Consider the following 24,314-nt stretch of genomic DNA (forward strand, 5'->3'; position numbering starts at 1 on the left):
AAGACCCTTCCATAAATTTGTTGACTTTGGTAACTTAAAATATATATATGTATATTCTAGTCTGTTAGACGGGATTAGCCTCTGTGCGGGTTTGTCTGAGCGTTGCCCTACAGACTTGTATTTTGAGTTTCCCTTTTGCTGGGCCTAATCCTTGTAAGAGTGACCAAAAGGCGATTCCTTGTAATAGCTTAACAATAAACAAAACAGCCTCGTAGCTTATTAGCAGAGCAAGTTATACAAAAACATGGATGGATTGAGCAGGTGTTAAGTCTTAGTTTCTGACTTCTGAGGTACGGAGATCAGTTCTTGAATCACACACGTATTCGTGTTGTTCTGACAGTTTTTAACTGCTACGTAAGACAGCAGAGCTGTCTTCTGTATTTTAGCACTGAAAGAAAATCTTATCAGTTGTTTTACTATTTAGAGATATTGAAAGGAACCTCTCTGATCATATATATATATAAAACAACTCCCAGATCAGAGAGAATAGGAAAATCTATGACCTGATTTTGATGTAATAAGAGTTGACCTGCTGAAGTCGGATAGAAATGAGGCTTCTAACAGAAAGCTGGCTTCGAAGTGATGAGCGTTCAAATTTTGAGGTCATTAGAAAAGCTTCTTAAGTATTATTTAATTGGAAAAACCTCAGCGTAGTTGTTTAAATACATCTTGTGCAATAGCTGAAAACCAAACACTGATTAGTAAGTCAGCTCTAAGGGTATGTAGCAATGACGGGATTGGTATAGTTAATTTTTTGGTTTGATAAGTGATCCCATTGTCTCTGGAGATCTTGTTTCCTGTTAGGAAGTCATGGGTTGCACTGGAGACTCAGTGCTTAGATGATACCAAGCAGAGAAATTCAGCTGATGCAGGTGTATACTGTGTCAGTGCCTGAGTAGTGAACACACTTCTTTCCCTGCAGGGAACAGGCCTATACCTGCATCTCTTTTCATGACCTTCTGCTGTATTTAATCTTCTTAAGATCTCTTAAGTCAGAGTATTTTTCATTAACCAGTCACTGCTAGGTCAGAGTGGTGTTTAGAGAACCTGTGTCAGGTTCCTGAAATCGCTAGGGATGATTCTGTGGGAGCTCTGTGGGTGTGACAGGGCATGGGAATGGAAGCGTAACTTTCCTAAACAATTTCATTTAGTACTGTCTCCCACTGTCAGTCTCTTATTTGCGACTCCTTTCTCCTGGGGTCTTTAATCACAAAGCGAGATCAGAGTCCTCTTTCCTGTTGTTCTAGGGGAACACAGAATTTATAGACATGCCCTGCTCAGCTTATGAACTGAGTGTTTTATTGCCTTCTGTACTGCTTTCCATCAACACCTGCTGTCTTGCTTCATGTAGGTCTAAATTTACATGGGTGGAAGTCTAAGAAGGCAAGAGTAAAAATACTGTTCCCTGCTTAAGGAAAATAATGACTGGAGCTGTTCTGCAAAGACCTGCTGTACCAGGGCATGCAGTGCATTTTTGTGGCTATGTTCTTGACATGTGTTTTCATGAGAAATGCTGGATACTGGAAATGGGATGGGCCCAATGTTTTACTTGGTTTTGCAGTCAAGTTGAAGAAGTACAGGGCCTTTCAGATGACAAACTTTGTCTTTCATAACATTTGATTTGCTCATTTTGTTTCATGAATGATTTATTAACAGCTTATGTAACATCTGTCATTCGGTACAAAAATGAAAATACCCTGCAGATCTCTCAGAGGTGCATGGAGTCCGGTTTAGTTTATTTGGTTTGTGGTATGTTGGCAAACACAGATGTTTAAAAAAAAACATACTAAAAGTCATATGTTTTCCTTCCAGAATTAGTTACTTGTACTGACTCTAGGTTGCAGTGTAGAATTTCTGATTGGTTGTTTTAATAAATCTTGTTTCCGCAGAGGAAGGCAAAGAAGAAATCTTGAAAGTTACTTTTGAAGAACTGAGACAATCCGTAGCTTTGTATGCTGCAGCCATGAGGAAGATGGGAGTAAAAGTGGGAGACAGAGTTGTGGGTAAGTATTTTTTTTTTAAAGGAGATGAGGTAAAATTTTCTTGAAATGTGCGAATGAGTAGAGTTATAAAACCATGAGTGTGAAATGCTGCTTCACAGAAACATTCTAAAGAAAAGGCTCTTATGCCTTTTAGTTTTGTATGAAATACGCTTCAGGAAGGAACCTGGATTAGCCTGCACATTCTCAAGCACTGCAGAGGGACGGAAGAAAACTCATTTTTGAAGCTCTGAGTGCTCCACAGAAGCAGAAGTGATGGAGACTTTGCATCTAGCTGATCTTTGACTCACAAGGGTGGGTAGGTTTACGCTGTGGCAATCTTGGAAATTATGGTCCCAGGCTGTTTGTTCTGGTGCCAGCTGGCAATTACTGTCCCTACAGCCCCAGGTAACGTGCTGCATTGTGAACTGCACTTCTTGAGGACTAGACACTGCCTTCTGCCTCCAGTGCTTTTGGGAGCAGTGACTTCTAGCAGAACGGTGGCAGTGAACAGCTGAAGAGCGATGACTTTTTAAGTCATTCCAGTGCTAGGCTTAGCAGTTAGAGCCATATTATCCTTTCAGTAGTAACTCAGTATTTTTTGGAGTAATTGAAGGGTCTTAGTCCTGTCATAAAACTGTTGTGCAGACTTTTCCAAATAAACAGTTTTTTGTCTTATGAACAGTTTGTTCAATATGCAATCCGGGCATAGACAGGAGTTACTCAAATTGGCTTCAGTCCATTTGTTCTGAATTGCTGCTTATGATCTTGCAGTTGATCTGTTCTGTATCTGCGCTTCCCATGCTCTGTAACGTACTCTCTGTAATTTTGTCAGCATGGTGCAAGTCCAAACTGCAGTATCCTTGAAGTTCCCTGACGCCTACCTGGTAGTTGTGCTGATGTGCTTATCCATCTTACTGCTGGGACCACATGTTCTTTGAGCAATACTTGGCAGTTATCCTAAGTCTGTGTAAATTCTTCTATGGTGCAAACCCAAAGTGATGAAACTGCTTAGCTTGTTTTTCTGCAAGTTACAAACCAGAACTTGAGACAACGCCTTCAAAATCAGAAGGGTATGCATTGTTATTTTTTACTGCACACGTAAATATGACCCGCAAATGGGGATGTAAAATATACTCAAGAGATCTCATACTACATGTATGTGGTATGAGTATTCTGCTGAACTGGTAACTGCAGAATTTAATTATCACTACTAGGGGCTTGCCTTTTTTACATAGAATTAGAACCAAATAGTTAATGTAGTATGAACCATCCAGCCAAGTCGGAAAGGTTTGCCTGAATGAAGAGTAAGTTGATGCTTTAATTTTGTTTCTGTTTTCAATCTTAACGCTATCACATTCATCCTGATAACTTCTTGAGGAGCAACAGCCTCTGTCTGAAACCAAAATAATGAATAGGATGACTTATGCTCCACAAAGTTTGGGTATTTAGAACTTAAATGTATGGTGTTGCTTACCATGTCCTCTGCTGTGTATATCAAATGATAAGTGGGTTGCATTTTTTAAATTTGCCCCAACAATGTTGGCAAAACAGTATCTAATCATTCATAGAACTAGAAACCTGGACATCGTGAAACCAGTCAAAGTCATAGTCAGGTTGTTGTTGACCACTTTTAATGTTTTCTGTAAACACTGTCTGCATGGAGCACTGTATGTGTTCCTTTTTTTTTGTGACTTTTGCAAAGAAATAGTCAAGATGTGTAAAAAAGGGTATGTTGCAGACTGCTTATGGAGATTTAATACACTACTCTATATTGTTTTGTAAATAAGTTTAAGAAAAAAAAGTTATGAGAGTTCTCAAAACAGTTGTTCCATGCATATTGCTGGTTATGCTAACGCAGTGGATTAAGTCTCATCCGTAAGTGACAAGAAGGAGGCTATGTACCAGTTTCAATTGCTATAACATGACAATATACTCAAAGTGGTGGAGCAATGCAGAAGAGTAACTACTGGTTTTGTGTAGTAGATTTTAATCTCTGGGAAGAAATACTGCTCCCTAGGGTAGTGGGACTGATATTAATGTTTATGTATGATCGGGTGCAGGCCCACTAAATGGGAACATTCGTTCTGGACTAAGGTTAAAGAGTATTATCTACATCAGATTGTGTTTGCAAATTAAAGTTCTGTTCACAACCTGATTTACTGCTAGAACTCTTCTAATCAAAGCCAGTTAGAAATGCTACAATTGGGAAAAGAAGGCAAAAATAATGGTGATGTTATTTTGTGCTCATTTTGTGAGTAGGCCTTAGTGTATAATATAGAGGAGAAATGTGCTTTGTAGCTGGAGAAGAGAATGTGCTATTGAAATGTAGTTGTAGCCAATAGTGATAACCATGCTAATAATGTCATCATAACTTTAATAACTTCTTTTAGTTAATGAGCATTTTTGCTTAGCACAACTGGAGGCTGGCTGATGCTTGAATCTTGTTTGTTTTGGCAGCTGGCTCACCTCTTAATTAAATTAAAACTAAATTAACAGACTACCTGCAGGAGGTAGCAATCCAAATTTCTGTTGAAAATTCATCGTTAATGTCAATGCCTCCTTACACATAAAGGGCAGGATTTAACTGTGCACTTCAGCATCCTGTTCTCACAAGAGAAAATGTGTGTGTGACTCCAGTGGGAAGCCTGATGTTCAGTGATTTTATGAGCAGGCACAAAACGCAGTCTCTGGCTATCCAGTGACATTGCTGTTGTTAAAACAACAAGCAGCAAACAGATTGGAGAAAATAACAAAAATTTAAGTTTTGTGATGTAGCCTGACTGCTTCATTTTTTAAGCTTTAATATCTATTAACACGTTTGAATTACTATAGAAAGCTCATCTTTCACAAGTGCTATACTGTCATAAAATTTCTTTTAAATTACTCTTCCTGACAACTTAAAATGAATAGAAAGGGGAGGATTCATTCACTTGTAAAGGGTGTGCTGCTTCTGTCTAGCTCTTGGGGTCAAAGTGATTGTAACTACAAGATTTTGATGTAAACTACCATCAGACTTCTTCCTAAAGAATGGGTATTAGGAAGAGTTTCCAAGATGTTACAGTATCTAAGGAATGATGTTTTTATTAAAATACCTTAATTTTATATGAACCATGGGCAATTTCTTCCATTCTGTTTTTTTTAGCATGCTCTGCCCTCTTACTCTGGCTGCGGAGAGACTCTCCTTGTAATCCCCGGTCAGATGAACCCGTACCAGCTCCCAACACTTGAGCTGTTGCACAGTTCCCCTTCCCCTCCCCTGGTGCCCAAGACTCCTGACCCTGACAGATTGCGTTGCCTTGGGCAGCAGCCCATATCTAGGGAGAGCTTCCATCTGAAAAAAATCAGGAGATTTTGTATATAGCAATCCAGCTATGTACACACAGACATATATTTAAATTGGGTCTCAACTTCTTACACAGATCTCTCTCCTATGCCAGAGGATATTGGCAGTCCTTGGAAAAGCTGAAATGTGACATCACAGTGGGAGGTTGAAGCTGCCGGCTGTTCTCCAAATCCCAAATTGACATGGGGGGAGAGATGTTAAGTGTTGGGTGGGAAAGCTTGAGTCATACACCCGCTTGTGGTACTGAAGATGAGGCTCTCCAAAGCTTGCCAAAATCTACTGGGACCTAATTTGTTCCAAAGCTCTTAGCAGATGGCAGAAGGAAGGGTGATTCTTCACATAGCTTATAGCAGTGTAATGCAGGGCATGCTTTTACTTCTGAAAAGTCTTTTAAATAGAAGGGAGATATTTTTACTATTTTTGTTTTAGTTGTGTAATACCTAGTCAGCCTGCCAGGTTCTGATGCCCTTTGTTGCCACTTTCTCTTAAAATCACTTAAAATCTGGAGTTGTTAGAGTTAGAAACAAGACCATTAGCACTGTGTTTTCTTGTGAATTTAATTTCTGTTCTTTAACGCCTCTAAGTTTAACTGTACTTAACATATCCCCTAGTTTGTTCAATGCAGCTTGTGGTTGCATCATACCAGTAATAGTATGTTAAAGTTGGAGGTGGGTGAATGTGGGTGGACAAGCAGCAATGTCAGCACTTTTTTCAGCTTGATTTCTTCCTAATTTTCCATTTCCATCACTAAGGAGATGGCACTTAATAGTAAACATAACTGAAGCAGATGTGTAGTGAAACATCTCTTCTAAAGATATCTTGTAATGCTGTCAGTGATGCTTGAACAGTTGAAGAGACAGATACAATACCTAATCCAAGCTGCAGAAATCCAAATGTGAAGTACTTGCGGTCTCCCCCTGGCCATCTGTTTGGCAAATAACAGTGACTACAGCAAGAATAAAGTAGAACTGGGAGTACCTGTGGGTTTACTCTCCAGATCTGTTGCTTCTGTTGCCCTGTAACCAGCTTTTACAGCCATTCAATTACAAGTCAGATGTGAAACAAACTAATCTTCCCCATGTGTTCACACACAAAATCCCCAACAAAATGTCAATGAATTACATTGTTTAAAGCTGGTATTTTATCTGTAGTAACTGTATTAGCCCTGCTTGCTTACGTCGGTTTTAAAGCTAGTTTTGTAAGAAGATTAGCGTGTTACTAATAGTGTCAGGCCACCGCAATGCTGGGTAGGATGGCCATTTTAAAATCCTCCCAGTATGAAATCTTGCATTGACATCAGAAAGGGAAGCTGGAAGTCTGGTCTTTGAATTGTGTCTTATGTTTGAGAGCTAGATGAATAGTATGGATTGTGGAGAAGGTATTCCAGTTACAAGTCCCTACTTCCATTCGTCTGGATGCATTCTGTCAAGGCTTGAGCTAAATCTTTGATGCAGGGTCAAAGTTTTCTTCATTCAGATAACTAGAAGTGGTTGCATGCCTCTGCCTTTGAGTGCATGTTGTGCTTCGAGGCACTAGGTGCTTTCAGGGCATGTGTTCTCAGCACTTCGAGGAAATTGAGACTCTTGCCAACATGACTGCACCAGGAATTTTTAGACTACAGTTTTCACCTATTTTGGGTACTGTAGTGTAAATGAGCATGTAAATCTAATTTCAGCATACGCTAGATCAAATAAGTTGTAACTGACAGCAGATGCTGTCCAGAACAGATCAGCCTCTAAGTGCTTCTTAAAAAAATAAATGTATACAGTGTTGGTAAGATATCACTTGTACTGCTTAGAGATTTTGTCACAGGTTTCCTCATGAAAGTGTTTTCATTTGTTTTTATGGATGTCATTCCAGAACAACTACATTTTTATTTGTGCTACGTGGTGTTGGGCATTGTGACAAGTAGGTGAAAATCCTGATGAGCAGGCTGTATGCCTGCAGTGATCAGATAAAGGTGTAGAAATGCAGAGTAAGTTGCCTTACGTGCTTCATACCTTTTGGCAGTTTTGGCTGATATGCTCAAGTGCCACTTCTAAGCCAACTGACAAGTGGAAATAATGATTTAATTGTCTGGTTCTTAATAATAAGCAGACTTCTGTACTTGCCCTGAGGGCTTTTGCAGGAAGAGTGAAGAGAACTTGCATATAAGAGATGTTGTAAACTCTAGCAAGGTAATAAACCAGCTCTGAAGCTTGGAGAGACATCTTTTAGTTTTCATTGTTGTCTGGCCTGCTGATAACCCCCTCCAAGAAATGCTCATTGGAATTAATTGGCATCAGTTAAAAAAGAACAGTTGCCATCACACACGACCACAGTTTAGGCTGCTTCATACACTTCAAATTATCGTTCTGGGAAGAAGACTTCTCTTAAAAAAAAAAAATCAAATTTTGTGGTACTGTACTACTTTGTGTTGTAAACCTTGACAGTAGGGAAGAAATAGCAAAATAAATATGCCTTTATGGGCTAGAGGCTTTGCTGCGCTTTATGTACTTAAGAACTTTATTGAACAAAACCCCACAAACTATGCAGCTCAGGAGTAATTTACATCTTAACATGGTGTGGGCTTTTTATTCAGTTGTGATTTTTAAAGAAACTGTTGCTCATGCATTGTAACACTATTTTCAAAGTTGCTACTCCCAAAAGCACAGCTGAAATTGTCAAGCTGGTTTAAAAAACTGATTTTACTGATTTTGAATCATGATGAAGAAAAAAATTATACTTTTGAAATCTACTTTTTACAAAGTTGAAAAAGGATAGACTTTCAAGCTGTGTAGATGAACTGGCAAAAACATAGCTCAGTACCTTCTGACTTGATAAAGTTAAAACATAACGAACTGCTATTAAAATCTATGATCTTAGTTCCTGTCCTGAAAAGTACTTCTGTAAGTATCTTCCGTTGGAGAGGACCAAGTGCCAGTGAGTTTTTGCTGCCTGGTAGATACTTCTGCAGCACCTGTAACTTGCACTGAAGTCCAAGATCTGCCAGTGTGCACCAGTTTTGTAAAATGGCTTAAGAAGCATTTTAAGGCCATTTAAGCTTGCTTTCAAACACTGAATTCTAATTAGTTGTCTAAATAATTAGGCCTGTTCAAAGTACTCTGCCATCTTTCAGTTGCTTAAAGAGGATTATCTGAAACTCCAGATCTTTGATCTGTTTAACGGTAGTTTATGAATTTCAGTTGCAAGTTATTTGTGGGTTGGATTCTGCTAAGTTGAGAGTCAATCTCAGTCATGTAGCAGGCTTTCTGGAGAGCTGCTCAAATTGAGCCCACTGAAAATCTAACTAACTGACTTCCATTTTGTCTGTGTGCCTTGATAAAGTGAATTTCAACGTTGAAAACTTGCTGCAAGCTGATGATAAATCTGAAGAGCCACGTTTGTATAGGAATGTTCAAGGGCTTGTCCTACCGTGTTCCCTCCTTATCAGCTGTGACACTGGTTTTGCTCGTTTGTGTTCAAGATTCTGGCAGTGTATACCCGACAAAGTTTAGCCATGGAAAGCTGAATCTCTCCTTTTGAACATAAACAGACTTCAAATGTAAGGCAAAAACTTGAAGAACTCTGCCCACCCTCCTGCTTCATATGTCTGTTCATGCAAAGACTGTTGCTTTCAGATGCTCTGTGCGTGTTGAGTCATATGCTGAGTAAAACGAGAATGAAGCCAGGTGTAAAAGTCACCTGAGCTGTTTAGGGTGTTCTTTGTCATTTCTGCCAAGGAAGCAAGGAAACATTTATCTTTCTACAGGTGATGTAAATAGCTGAGTACAGAAAGCATTGAAGGAATGCGAGAGACATCTCTGATGTGACCTGGTTGCATAAGAGAACCTTACAAGATCAACAGTTAGCCAAATTTGGTTTATTCTGAGATCTCTGCCTTTCTAAGCGCTGCTGAGTATTCGTACTCTTTTCTTCCAGATGTTTGTTTTTCCTAATGGCTACATTTTGATGCACTGCCCTGCACGTGCTCTTAGTCTCCACGTAGCCTATTCAGCCTGCCAGTTCCTCTCTTAAGTGTGCCACCCTCTTATCCTGAAAGTCTCAATAATTAAGCAGAAACCTTTATAAATTTGGAGTAAGTCTGTAGGTATAAAATCTGATACAACTTTTTATAAATGGAATTCTGTATAATTCATTGTGTCACTGATTAGACTTTGAAGGAGGGCAGTATGACTGTGACAAACTTGTGGAGTTAAAGGATGCTCCGGCATGCAATTCTCGTTTTTTTAATCTGTGTAAACTGGCTATTGTATAGATTATATTTTCTGTAAGCTTTGATAGTTTCTAGTTTTCTTCCATCTTTAACCATTCAAATTCTGCCACAGGTTACTTACCAAATAGCATTCATGCAGTAGAAGCAATGCTGGCTGCTGCAAGTATTGGTGCTATCTGGAGCTCAACATCCCCAGACTTTGGCATTAACGTGAGTAGCCTTGTACATTCCAAAAAAGCTGTCGTTGTTATTTTGACAAATGTGATGGTGACAAGTTAGAGGCAGATGGATTCTGTTCACTTTAGTCTTACTGCCACCTCGTGGCACAGCCAAGTACTCGCATTTTTTTGTAGCTACCACAAACTGAACAAAAACCCATCCTTTCAATTGTCAGCGATGATTTTTCAGCGCAGTAGTTTCAGTATCTTTAGCTAACTCTGTCGGGAGATTTACAGACAACCCATAGTCCTGGTGAGCGTTGGGATATGTTCCTCTTTGTTCACATAGTTCTCAGCACATCATAAGCAGTAACATCCAATTTACTTTTAAAATGGAGTGTTGAATCTCTTTTCTGTCTAAACATTAGCATGAAAGCATTGAAGAATATATTTTGTGTATTGCAGAACACAGAAAATACCCACATTTTTCGGTGGTATATACCCTTAATCTCGTGCTTTAATCCCACGAGCTGGTTAAAGGTATGGAATTGTCTCAGGATTAGCGCTAGAGGGCAGCAGCATTCTGTTGGTTCACAGCTGAAGTTATATCACTGGGAAAGAAAAATGATTTTAAAAAAAATCATTGCAGCATGTAATGATCAATCTGTTCTACAAATATTTTCTGCTTGCTCAGAAAATGACAGTAGGGAGTATTTTCTTTGCAATGTGATTTGATCTCTCATCTGGGGGAAGATTGTTCATTTTGCTTACATTACAGAGCACTGGTATGTTGTGTCCATGTTGATAACGCTGTTATTTTCAGTGCCTAGCTTTATTTATTTTTTTTGTGATAGTTTTCTTAATGAAACTTGGCCTTAGAGCAGTGGTGTCATCAATATCATTTATTCTCCTTTGGTTTGGCAGCATGTGTTGACATGAATTCAAACCCTGAAATCTTGACAGATCAGCAGAGGTCCTCAGGGATATTGGCTCCTACCCGAAGGAATAGGTTTTCCTCCTTCTGTGCAATTACATTTGTCCTGCTAACGTAAATGAAGATTTTGTTTGTGTTTTGGGAAACAGTGGAGCGTTTTCAACATTTCAAATGTACTTGTGTATATATATTTTGTGAATCCCAGAAATGTCACTTTTCAGAGCTGCCTACACACTGCAGGCTCTGAATGCCATACGTCCAAAGGCTCCGCAAGCGTTCAGGATGTCTGCTGTCAGGGAACCAGTGAGTTTCCTCCCACACAGAATACCGCCCTTGGCAGCATTTGCTTCGTTTCTTCAGTCCCTGTTATCCATCTAGGTACAGTAACAAGAAACTGATTCTTTTTGGCCTGAGCGCAAGAGATTGCTGGATATGTAAGTTTAAAAAGAGGATCTACTCTTAGAACTGTATGAGAAGCCTTTGGTAAGCCCTTGCAAAGTCAGTGCAGCTTCATTCATGGGGTCCTGCACGATTTTTCATACAGGATTTGAGGCTCATCAAATAGAATGAGCCATATCTGATATACCTGCGCTTTTCATGAAAGCAATTCCTTGCTGAACCATCTGGTTGGATTAAAGTTCAGTGTAGCAATTACATGTTCCATCTGCTTGTATTCCCTTTGTATCACATCAAGCTGCCCTGTGGGATTTGATCCTGCCAGTGCTAATGAATCCAACTGGGTATGTTAGCAGGATTAGTAAAACCCTGAGAATTGTAGTCATCTCTGGGTCTGATTCACACTTCTCTTCAGATTTCCTTCTTCTGTTAGAGTACCCTTAGTCCTCTCATTGGTCTTCATTTTTAAACAGGCAGCATGGATCTGGGGTGTGTGTGCTCTGTGTTCAGCACGAGCATATGCACACAGGGACTCGGTGTGAACTGGCTGATTGGTCAGGTCTTTGAAATATCACAAAGTGGGATGATGACATACCAGAGACAGACGGAAATTTGCTTTCATATTCCCTTACAGACTAATGTTTTTAGTTAATATACATTTCTGAGTTTGTTGGTTAATACACTAGTGGCTTCTTGAAAACCTGTTCGGTTGCTGAAACTGATTAAGGGCATTTTTTTTAAATTGATATAGTTAGGTGTCAGTGCATTGTCATGGTGTTTTTTTTAAGGATGTGAACAAGGAAAATGAAAAGCATCTTCAGGCTTTTCTGTATCCTGGAAAACATTTTTCTTCAGACGATAGGAGAGAAAGTGTGTCCAAGTGACATTCAGCAGAGACAGTTGCTAATTATATTTAGTCGCACCCCTGTTCCTTACCGGTGGTGGTCAGTGAGCTTTTCTGGAAAGGCAACGTGGAGAAGTAGTTGTGGCAGCACCTCTGTGCTTCTGTAGTAGGCTTTCTTGCAAGCCTGACCAGCCCAGCTTGGAAAGGAGTTTAACAGAGATTTGTTGATTGTGATTTCTTTTTTTGACTTAATCTTTTTGGTTTGGTAACAATTTGGCTCCATTCTGGTTGCAAAGTAGAGCACGATGCACAGGACAGATAATAAAGGCTGGTGGGAAAAATAAGCACATGACTGAAGTCTGTTTTTTGCAGCATGATTTAGGAGACAGTTCTTGAGCAGTTAGCTGACAATTTTATAGTATTGAGTAATCTTGTAGTTCTTAATATTTCAAGTAATGTGTATAGAAAGGGATGAACATTACCCTATGCTGGGAGCTTTTACTGAAAGGATTTGCTTCTTGCTGTTGAATACAAAAAGATCCATTTCTGGTAAGCTGCTGCATGCAGTGTACCTGAAAAAAAAAAAAAATGCCACAAGGGTTTTCTTCTAATGTGATAATAGCTATTGTAAAATCCTGGAAACAGTCTTAGCTGGTGAAGACACCTGAAAACGTAGCATTTGAATGTTTCCCGCCCCAGGGGTTCTAGAAGAAATGGTATTTTTTTGCTGGTGGCATGTATGTGTTTGATAACTGTCATTCAGTGTTACGACTTCCTTTGCTAATGATTGCAGAGCAAAGGTGTGACTTCATGTGAAGTGCCACCTTGTTGTATGATAAATGCATTTTCCAGAAGACTTTTTTCCCTGTTTCCCTGTTTTTCTGTACATTGTCAAAATAGCACTGGGGACAGATTACAAGGGCATATAGAGAGCACCTGTGGGAAGATGCAAATATGAGTCTTGGGGGCCTTCAAGTAAACGTAGTGCCTTATTCCTACCCACATCACATTTAGGTGCTTATCCTCTTTAGATAGGTTTATAAATGTACATCTCAAGATGAATTTTTTTAGTGGTTAGATAGCTTTGTAAACTTGATCCCTCAGTGAATGGTCTGTGATCTGTGGTGATTTTGTTACTGGTTGATGGATGGTGGGGGTCACACAATCCATTGTTACAAACCTGTTGTACCTTGAAGATCCTGGGTGAGTGAAGGACAAATGCAAGCAGTCTTTTAACAATTATTCTGCCAATTGTTATCCTTGTTCCTTGCTTAAAACAAGATTTGCGTTCAGTATCCAGTGGGTTTTCTTGTTTTAGCAATTCATTCTTAACTTGTTTTTCTCTGTCCTTAGGGTGTGCTGGACAGATTTTCCCAAATTCAGCCTAAGCTCATCTTCTCTGTTGAAGCTGTTGTGTACAATGGCAAAGAACATAACCACTTGGAAAAGCTCCTGAGTGTGGTAAAAGGTATTTCGCTGCATACCATTAATCTTATGCTGTAATTCTGTGCACACTCAAAGCTTGCACTGTCACTGAAAATGACACCTTTGCTTGTTGCTGTCCCTGTTCCTTTCCTGTATCCCTATGGCCAATTAAAATTGCAGAATTGATATGAGTAAAAAGCATTTTTTGGCATAATTTTAAGTCTTTTTCTTGCTTAGCTTAAATATGTTGATACTTCTATCAGCATAAATTAGCTGGCAGTGAAGTGGGGAACAGGAGAATTGGTGATGCTGTCTTTCTATGCCCATGTGAAGTGCTGCTGAAAACAACTGAAGAGGTGGTTCAGCACTAAAGCTTGATGATTTATGCTTTTATATTTAAAAGGCATACAATAATGAGGAAATCATATCTTAAGTAACAGAACTTTGGGGGTTTCTTAAACTCTAAAACTATATCCAATACTCAATGCATCAGATTTACCTCCATTCCTTGGGGCATTACACTGTGATCCAATTGGACAGAAAAGACTTTTGGCTTGTATAACTGAATGTAGTAATTTTTTCTTCCTTCCAGGGCTTCCAGATATAAAAAAAGTGGTGGTGATTCCATATGTCTCTTCAAGAGAAACCATAGATATCTCTAAGATTCCCAACAGGTAATGGGAAACTATCCGAACTAGGGATGGATGCTGATATGTCTTGAAAATTTATGACCACTTTAACTTGTAAAAGCTAGGATTTAGCCAGATTTCTCGAGATGGGTCCATTATGAAAGCACAGGTGGTATTTTGCTGTAGATGTTTTGCTTCCACAAACCCAGCTGTTAGTGTAATGGTTCTCAAATGAAGGCAAAGGTTCCTCAAATGATCTTTCCCTTCCAAGTCAAGGAAGCACGGAATGTGTCATGGGATGAGACGGCACAGGAAAAATCAGTTTGGATTTTTTCCATTCTTTCTTTCCCTTAGTTACTCTGATTGTTCTTTTCTCTTTAGGAACCATGGCGAGAGAGGCATTTAATTTAGGACCGCAGTCACCGTACTAAAGGTGACTAAGGCTTAAATTGAAGCGTGCTCTGCGTGCAGTGGAGATTGGCCAGGCAGCAGTTTCTGCCTCTTCCTATTCCACCTCAAGCTGCTTTATCATGGGATACGTTTTACTGGCTTTATCAAGATGGGAGGCAGAGCTGTGTTACACTTTTGTAGGAAAGAGACATTTTTAGCCTTTTTCATTGGCTAGAGTGGTACAGTTGCTAGTTCAGAGTTAAGTAGAAGACCATTCTGTTTCAAGACATAATACTGGGCTTAAAATTAAACTAAAGTTTTAATAAGTACTCAGTACAGCAGGGCTGCGTTTACAGTGTGAGAAGCAATGTGGAGAATTCTGTTTTCTTGTCATTGGTTACATGAACTGACTTTTGTGTAGCTCCTATCCCAAAGCCAAACCTCCACTGACAAACTGGGAATCTGCTTTCATCTGTTAAGGCAGGCAGCTGATGGTAGGTGGAGATTTTTGGGCTTGATTTTGTTACATCTCAATATTATACTAATGCTTTATTTTAAAAGAGGAAAGGGAAACAAAAAGCAATTCAAACAGTAGAATGACTAGGAATGAAAATAATATACATAGTTTGAGTATATAGCTTATTGTAAAAGAGCTACTAGATACAGAGGTAATCTTAAATACAGGCTACGGTAATGTTTTCAAAAAAAACCCACACTGAAATGTTCCTTTTTTCCCTCTTATGCAGTGAATTTTTAGAAGACTTCCTTGCTACTGGGAAAGGAGACCAGGCGCCACAGCTGGAGTTTGAACAGCTGCCTTTCAGTCATCCTCTCTTTATCATGTATTCATCAGGCACAACAGGGGCACCAAAATGCATGGTTCATTCAGCAGGGGTATGTCTTCCCTGGAGCTGTGCTATCTATATATAACCCTGTGCATTATGTTCTTTTTTCCTTTAGCGGCATCTTAAATCGTAATGTACTTTAAGGAAGAATTGATTACTGGCAGTTGTTCAGTAACTCACGATGAAACTTCCAGTATATAAGTTACTGGTTGTAAGCAAATATGGATTAATGAGGACATAAAATAATTTGATTTAGAGATTGGTATGGAGACCTTTCAGAGATTTCAGCTATTGGGAGCAAGTGTATGTCACACAGCTGGTAGTACTGGTCCAGCTATTTCTTCTGAAGTTGTACTGCTCCTTACACAGGCCTCTCTTCAGTTATCCCATACTCCATATTTTTTTCCATTGTGAGAAAATCTTAATCAGTTCATTTCTATCCATCTTAAGGACTCCTGAGACCAGGGCTTAAGTAGCTGCACTGCTACAGAGCTCTTGTGTAACTGTAGGCAAATTGCTGAGGATTCTTCAGGCCTGAATATTTCTGGATGCTGCAGAGAGAACAGTGGTGATTCGGGACTGGGACCAGGACCAGCGGCCATGAATTGCTGCTCTCTGAGCTACCTAACCTCTTGGTGCTGATACCGTGGCTCAAGAGCAGCAGCGCCTACTGATTTTTGATGCTCCAGATGCTCGGCGCTGTATTAGCAGCATGCTAAGCCCAGCGAAGACAAGCAGACCAGTAGGTTTTTGTCAGCTGCCAGATTATGCCATGTAGTGCTAAACACTGAAGATTTATTCTGAGCATCCTACAAGTCCTATAAGTAAACAAGTCCTATAAATAAATTTGAGAGAGCATCTTAGGTTGTAGGCTTTCAAACAGCTATATACTGTACCAGAATACATTCATTTATTTATTTATTTTTACAGACTGAGGGTTACCATGGCTTTAGGGGGGAATATTTCATGGTCTCTGCCTAAAGTCATTGTTAAAGAAAACTGTTTTGGAAGCTATGGAAAAGTAATAATTAAATGGTTATTTAAATGAAAGCTTTTTAAAAAAAATTAATTGAATTTTACTTTTAATTTCACTACTTCGTGTGGTTCTTTCAGAGGCAACGTGCTTGCTTTTATACATGGAATAATTAAGTTAACACCTGCAATTCTTTTGGCAAAGCTAATGAGTTAGTCATAGCATTTCTAAATCCTGAATGTGAAATTTTAAAACATAGGTAATAGTAGTGTATAGCTAGATGGCAGCATTGTGACAGCTTAGTGTATTCAAACAGTGGCAGGTGAATTGAGACGTGGCACCAAAGAGAAAATCAGATTTACTCCTTTATTTAATGTTTTCTGCCTTTTCTCCCAAAGTGCGTGCTGTTTTTATGACTTCTTCATTTCAGATATTTACCTGTAATGTATTTTCTTTCAGCGTAAATCTTATTGCATGTTTATGAGGCTCTTAACAGTTCCACTATAACTCGTTACATAAACGCAAAAAGCACTATTTTAAAATCAACCACATTGTGTCACTGCAGTGAAGTGACTTGGAAGAAGTAGTTTATAAACTTATTTATCCTAACAAATTACACTTTAATGATGATTAGAAAAACACTTCAGCTGCATTTCCAACAAAAGTGAAAAGGAGATAATATATTTTACTACAGGTTTGTGAATATTGATGCTCTGAGCAATGAGATTTTCTACATTTCTAGTCACTTCACTGTTTACAAGAGAGATGTATAGTTGAGTCTCTTGTTTCCTGAGTGTTAATAGGTAAGGTGATTTGCATAAATAATGTATGATAGCTGCTGCAGTTCGTAGTAGCTGTAGGTCCCTCATTCCTCCAAGCTGTCTAGATATACTGAATATGAAATCTTCCTGCTATTTACCTGACAAATCTGATTGGTAAAACCATACTGTTATAACACGATAGTCTGCATGGAGTACTGTGCAACTCCGATGGTTGGGCAGAGTTGGAAGTGAAGAAAGTTTTTTATTCCATGAATTACAAGTGGTGTACAGTGGGAATTGCTGAGGTCTAATGAGAGAGGCTGAGAAGTTATGTGAGAAAATGGAGAATGCAATCACTGCTGCTGATTTAGATAGGCCTGGGAGTTACTTCAGTTGTGGATAGAAGAAAATACTTGTCTGTAATCCTGGAGTGCATCCTGTGAACGGCAGGCAACATCAGGTTTTTTGAAGACATAATGTGCTGTCAGTTTTCCTTTCCATTTATGTGCACTTACATTTTTTTTACTATTATTTTTTCAGGGTACGCTAATACAGCATCTGAAGGAACACATTCTTCATGGCAACATGACCAGCACTGACATAATTATGTACTATACAACGGCAAGTGTGGCTTATTAAGGCGTTTCTAAAAACCCTTTAGTGCATTTTTCTTATAAAGCTGAGGGAGATTTCCCCACAAATCTGCAAGTTCATTTTTATGTATTTTTAATTCTTGCTCTGTAAAGAATCATCCTACTTAACAGAGTTTTTAAATAAGTAAATCATCATGTGGGATAATAAAAATGGAGCAGGGACCTTTCTGATGAAAGGTCAAACCTATGTTAAATGTTTCTGATCTAATTAGTGAGGAAAATTAATTGATTTTTACAGTCCTTTAGGGTCATTGATCTAAGTGCCTCATCAATTTAATCTGCAAAATAGGCTCTACCTTCCTGCAACATGTAATTAACCATAGTGAAGATGAGGATTTTTTTTCTGTTGTGATGGAAAGAATCTGAACGTCTGAGTTTTAGTGAGGGAAAAGGAATAAAACTGAATGATCTTTGTAGGGGTTCAGTTATGTTTTTTTCTAATGTTGTGGTAAAGAAAAGGATTCTGCAGTCCTCTATTACCCTAACGGTTTGAGAAGGCTCATGTCTTTCCTTGTGAGTTCCCTTCTGAACTTTAACACTACTAGTTGGTTTGTAATACCTCCACAGAGGAATTACGATTACCTTGTCCCAGTCTTGTCCTATCTCTTGACTCATGCTTTAAAGCTGTATGTATAGGGAGGTATGGAATCCCTTATGCCATTAGATATTTATGAGGCAAGTTAGTTGAACATTCATTAGAAATGTGTACCTAATTCAGGCTTGGGACAGGTGAGAGGATAAACAGCGCTCCAGCCTTATTTTCTGACGCTTAAATAACGTTATTAGAGGTAATTGGCAAAGATGGATATAAACTTGTGCTGCTTTAACAGTTTCAAACCTTCAGGCAAGGAGGAAAGTGGAGGGGAAGATGGCATATCTTGAACAAGGACAGAGAGCATGCTTTGGGCCAGATGATTATGTGAAAAGCCTTGCCTGTTCATTTTCTAGTTGTCTGTAGCTTCTCTGCAGCTGTATGACAACAATATTCCCGGCCCTGTGATACTGCTGCCAGGAAAGTGGATGATTAGCTGACAAAGATAGAAACTAATGGAGGTATTTTCTTTCCTAGACTGGCTGGATGATGTGGAACTGGTTAGTGACTGCACTTGCTACAGGAGCTTCAGTGGTCCTATATGACGGATCTCCTCTAATTCCATCACCAAATGTGCTCTGGGACTTGATTGACAGACTGGGGTATGTAAAGAAGGTTAAATGTAATGATATGATCTTTTGTCCTGTTAGGTTTACCACAAAACCAACTTCATTAAAGGTGCCAAAAACTAGCATGTAGCCTGACAGTTTTGTCTTAATGTTGAGTGGAACTACTACTTAAAATTTAGCACTAAAAACAATCTTTGAGAGAGCAGAAGAGAAAAAGAGCTGATTGTTTCAAAACTGATTCAAGTATTTGGATTCCTAGCAAACAAAGAATTTTGGTTCAATCGTCAGTTTTCGAGAGCAGCCTTTTCAAAAGGCAATAATTGGGAGCAATCTAAAGAGTAATTTCTCAGCGCACAGAACTTACAAGAATCTTTTGTTTCAGTCAGCTCAACATATGACTCTATACAGCACTTTGACTTAAAGACAGAAATGGACTGGAAAGGCTCAGCAGGGCTGCTTATATTTACATATTTTGCTCTTTAATCTGTAATACTAGATTCACCCTGTCAGGCAATTGAAGTGTTTTACACGGTTCTTTGTATCTAGCAATGCTCGCAGTGCCCTCTCTCGAATCCCAGGGAAATGACAGGTATCATAAACAACTAAAATCTTGTGGTGGTGTTTTACTACAGTGGTTAAACTTTGCTTTTTGTATCTTTCCCAGTTTTCTAACTGGATGTAAGGAGCATAGATCTGAATGATGTTACTTTGTGGTTAAATGAGTGTCATTTTTAATTAGTAATTAAAATTAATTCATTGGTGGTGGAAAATGGATGCCAAAAGACTTGTTCTGACTCTTGGTAATTATTTATTTAAATTTCACTGTCTTTTGTGCCATGAATTTAAAGACTAACATTTTGTCTCTGGCTATTATAACTGAAGGCTAATGCCTAGTTGGAATGTTTCCATTAAAAAAATAAAAGCTTAACACCCTTTTCCCCTAGCATCCCCTCCCCAAACAGCAGAACAGGCAAAAATTTAGAATCAAGGAATAAGACGGCTTATTTTTAAGCATTGTTTCTACATGCCAAAAGTAAGTGAAGATAACTCAAATGTGTCTGCATGTCTCACTTTTGTAATCTGGTGCTAAAAGCGGTGGCCATCTGTGTGGTACTTCATAACGCAGTCTGTTCCCAACTGTCATATGCTACATATTAAAAAAAAAAAAGCGTTAAGACTACCTTGCTTCTCTGAAGATGTACCATACTTTCCTTCAGATATTTTGATGATACTATAAAAATATGCAATCTTGTACTTCACGGCAAGAATTACTTAAGTGGACTTCAATGAAAGATCTATTCAAGTGAACTGTGTTTAGTCACCACCCATCAGTTATCTAGCATTTGGAAGGAAATAATAGCAGATTAGTCTCTACATGTGCTGTAGAGGAAGTGTCAAAGAGTTTAAAAATACAGAGAAGCATTACATATTTCAACTATAAAATAAGAAGTAATCTGAAGCATGGAAGGCAAGCAAGATATTACACAAGAGTAAAAATAGTTCATGTGTTTGTGATACATGGTAAGTGAAGTGAAGGAGAATTTTAGTTGTGTGCTCTCATGGTGCTTGATAAATTGCTTTATGCAGTGTTAGTTGTGCACGTAACCTGTCCCTGCCCAAAGGTAGCAGCCTCTCAACTGTCAGCCACGTAAATGACAGAGGAAGACATCCCTGGTGATAGTGGGATAGCCCTCGTTCCACTTCTGAAATGGTGGTATCATCTCAAGAGCTGTTCTACTTTTCATTTTGCCTTCAGAGTAAAAGTGAAAATAGGATCTTGTTTTTAAATTATACTGATGTGCATATTGCCCAAGTTCTGTGCATTCAACCTGTATCCCTTATCCTTATTTGTCTCTACTTGTGTTCTTGAGTGAGTTTATTGCTGTACTTTAAAACGAATTAGCAGAAAGCGAATAAGGTTTCCTGAAGGTCAGCAAAAATAACAAATTAGCGCTTCCTCTGATAGAGTTGGAAGGGGTACAGCCTTTCTTTTGAGTTGTAATTATGTTGTATTTGAGAGCTCTTTTTTCTTTTTTACTTGTTTAGAGTACTGAAAATAAATTTTGTGCAGTCATCTAAATTTTCTCATGTCTCCCGTTGAGATTAATGACACCTCAGAATTTGTATGTTAAAGCAGTAAAGATTCTATTTCAGCATAGTGACTTTTTAAAACTAGTATAAGTAATTATTAGGGTTCATTGCTTACTGAAAGTAGTTCAGTTTTTGGCAAATGAAATCATGATTTTTCTGAAGGATTGGGAAGGGTATCTGAAAGCACCGTGGTTTGTTTTGGTGAATTTGTAGAAAGTATTTAGCAACTGGGAGATGGTGTTTCTGGATTGTGTTTCCTTCATCAGCATCAAATAGACTTCAATTCTCTCTCCCCTCCATCTACTAATGTTCAAATGGGCATTTAATTAATACATTAATTAGGCATGCAAGTGCCCCTCTTGCTAGAGATCATAGGAATACTGACACGCAGTGCAGGAGAGAGGGCTGAAAATATAGAAGTACCAAAATAATTTTCTTCCTGTTAGAATGTTCTTGCAATTTCTCTATAGAAAAGATTACTTCCCTTGTGCATTCACAGGGGAACAGATCTCAGAAGGCTTTTGGATCTTGCAGGATGGATGCATACGTTTTGACTTTGAGCTATTGGTAACAGCTCAGTTTAGTGCTCATTTTGCTGCTAATGCACAAGTCATTCTCCACACCATTGCCCTGGGTACAAAAATGAGAAGTGTCATGTTCCCTATTTGTCAAAAGTGAAAAATGGACAAGATTCCCAAAGCTGTATTTTATTTATTACGTTAATTGAAATATTTAACACTGTGCCTTCAGTGTTGTTGTGAAAGTCCTGCATAATGTAATTGCTCTGGGTCTTATTGCATTGTCATAAAGACTGGTGATGTGCAACTGGGAGACAGAACGGTCTGCTCAGTCTTAAAGATGCTAAACATGATGTCTCAACATTAATGCGTGCACTGGCTGTTGTAATGTAAAATTACCGTATTTTAATGAGCAGTCAAAAGCAGCTGAAATAGGGATTCTCAGTGAGTCTTTGCCCTGCTCAAGGATGCAATGTACAGCCAGATACTGAATACTCCCTCTGAATATACTTTTTGCAGTGTCGGAATTCATTTATTAAAAGTAGTTAGGCCAAATTTCATGTTCAGTTAGACATCGGCAGCTCAGATATGAACTGAGTATGTATCTAAGAAAATCACTGGCTGCTGTCTTCAGAGCAAAGTATTCTTTGTTACACCGTGCCCCAAAATGGCAAATTTTTCATGTGTTAGTGTAACGAGGCAGCAGATCTGTGTTAAACAGCTCAGTGGCAATTAAGGCCAATTAATGGAGTAAATGTTAAAACATTTTGTGATGCCTTTGGAGTGTTCTGCAGTTACAAATTCCCATAAATGAACGCGAACGTTTTCCAGAAGGTGGGAAAGCTTTGCTTAATATTTAAAGATAGAATTAAAAGTTCCAAAGCTACAGAAATGACATGTGGCCTGACTAACTTTGAGGGCTCAAAAGGATGTGCCTTGCACTTAGAAAGCTTTAGGAAACTACATTGCTTGACTAATCAATGTACAGAGTGCCTTCAGCCCCTGCTTACTACAGTGGGAACTGCAGAATCTTAATGTCTTTAAATATGTAAAACATATAATTTTTTCTCCCTCTAGGATCACCATCCTTGGAACGGGTGCAAAGTGGCTGGCTGTGCTAGAAGAGAAAAATTTAAAACCATGTAAGCTTCCAAGGGCTATTGCATCCCCTTTTACCCTCCTTCCTGCCTTTCCTCCCAGGTTCTGGTTCTGAATCATGTCACAAACAAGTCATTTATGTAATTTTTCTGGATTATAGTGACAAATGGTTACAAACTCCTGTAAAAATTCTGCCTTAACCTAGTTTGATTTCCTCCTTTTTAAGGTGAAACACACAATCTCCAAACACTCCACACTATATTGTCTACAGGATCACCGCTCAAATCTCAAAGCTATGAGTATGTCTACAAACATATAAAAAACAGCGTCCTCCTGGGATCCATTTCAGGTGATGCTTTTAGGCTATATGCATCTTGCTAATTGTTTGTTGCCTGTGCATTTCCTTCTTGCTTGCTTGCTACGTTGGCAAGCTTAGGCCTTGGATCATTCAGGTTTGGGTATAGTTAGACTAAATTGTCTCTTTTGTGCAGAGATTCTCTGTATAATTCAGTATGCCATAATGAAGCTCGTACGCAAAAGCTTTTAGGTGGAATGTTTCTGACATGGTGGATGTTTGGGGTTTTAGCTTTTTTAAGCAGGACCATTTATTTTGACTGTCTGTCCTTTGGGGTAACAGGGTGAGATCAAGAAAAGAGTCTATTAACCTACAGAACATAGTGTTCTGAAAATAGCTGACTTTAGCAGGAAATTCTCTTAGAGGTTTTTCCTTGTTCCCATTTCAATTCTTTTATGCCACGTAATTGGCACCGCAGACAGATTTTTGTAAATTATGTAATTAGAGAAATATCAAGCCCACATACTGTGTGGTTTGTTGTAAGGAGTGCTGGCTGAGGGAACTTGTATTCATATAAGGTCCCTCACATTCATAAGGTCCCTCATTCTGCTTTGTAATGAAGGCTGAATTTTCACAAGGCTTTTTAATTTAGTCTGATTTTAAAGTCTGAGTATTCCGCTACTGCGGTCACTTCTGACTCTGGTCTTAGAGTAGCGCTGAATTTTAGACTTGCTACTATAGACATTAATGGTCTCAAATGTGGAAGACTATTTTTTGAGTAAAGCTAACGGTATTCTTGTCCTAGAATTCTACTTCTTTAAGGTCCTGCTATGTAAGTATTTCAATTAAGCAAGCACTATAACAATACCTATTTTTAATTGAGATGACTGTTCATCCTGTGTTTGCCTCCTCCCTCCAAACCACTGTGCTAATGAGAACAAAAAAGTATTGAATGGAATAGTTTAAACTAATGAAAACAAACAAGAAAACATTTTCAAGTGATCTTGAATATCTAACTCTGTAAACTAGGGCCTGTTTGTTTTCTTACTCTTATATAAGTGGAAATTTCCTTAAATGGTTAAAGAAACTGCTTGAAGGAGAAAAGTTATGCCTTAAGGAATATTTCTGCGTGAAGGTAATACGTGTATAAAGAGATGCACGTCTAAAGAAAGAGAAGAAACCTCCTTTATGACAAGTCATGTTACATCCTAGGTAATGCTGACTCTTATTCTGTGCTGCTTAATGTGGATCAGAAGCATTTGGCAAACGTAGCAGTCTGCTCTTCTAGAGTTCTTATGTAGTTTAGCTTTTTACAAAATGTACTGTGTAATCTAAATTGACTTCTTTTATTATAGGTGGGACAGATATAATTTCATGTTTCATGGGTCAGAATGTTACAATTCCAGTTTACAAAGGAGAAATTCAGGCCAGAAATCTTGGAATGGCTGTAGAAGCATGGAATGATGAAGGTAACTATTATCCAGATATTACCCAAAAATATTACTGCACTTACAAAATATAGCAGGTATGACCTTAATTTTCAGTCATCAGATGTCTAACAGTCAGCTGTTTTGGTGCTCCCTTCTTTACCGAAGGGAAATG

At 38.6% G+C, this 24,314-nt stretch overlaps 1 protein-coding gene across 1 annotated transcript in view; it reads left to right on the forward strand.

The window, feature by feature from the left end:
* Nucleotides 1–24,314, forward strand: part of AACS (acetoacetyl-CoA synthetase) — a 41,350-nt gene that overhangs the window by 8,842 nt on the left and 8,194 nt on the right. Inside the window, exons 4-13 of the mRNA XM_048073886.2 lie at nucleotides 1,890–2,003; nucleotides 9,654–9,751; nucleotides 13,227–13,341; nucleotides 13,891–13,972; nucleotides 15,064–15,211; nucleotides 17,437–17,517; nucleotides 18,619–18,743; nucleotides 22,397–22,461; nucleotides 22,644–22,766; nucleotides 24,068–24,181. Of these exons, the coding sequence (XP_047929843.1) occupies nucleotides 1,890–2,003; nucleotides 9,654–9,751; nucleotides 13,227–13,341; nucleotides 13,891–13,972; nucleotides 15,064–15,211; nucleotides 17,437–17,517; nucleotides 18,619–18,743; nucleotides 22,397–22,461; nucleotides 22,644–22,766; nucleotides 24,068–24,181 (1,065 nt within the window). The remainder of the gene's footprint in view (nucleotides 1–1,889; nucleotides 2,004–9,653; nucleotides 9,752–13,226; nucleotides 13,342–13,890; nucleotides 13,973–15,063; nucleotides 15,212–17,436; nucleotides 17,518–18,618; nucleotides 18,744–22,396; nucleotides 22,462–22,643; nucleotides 22,767–24,067; nucleotides 24,182–24,314) is intronic.

Source organism: Anser cygnoides, chromosome 17 (genome assembly GCF_040182565.1).
Source record: "Anser cygnoides isolate HZ-2024a breed goose chromosome 17, Taihu_goose_T2T_genome, whole genome shotgun sequence".
Lineage (NCBI taxonomy): Eukaryota > Metazoa > Chordata > Aves > Anseriformes > Anatidae > Anser > Anser cygnoides.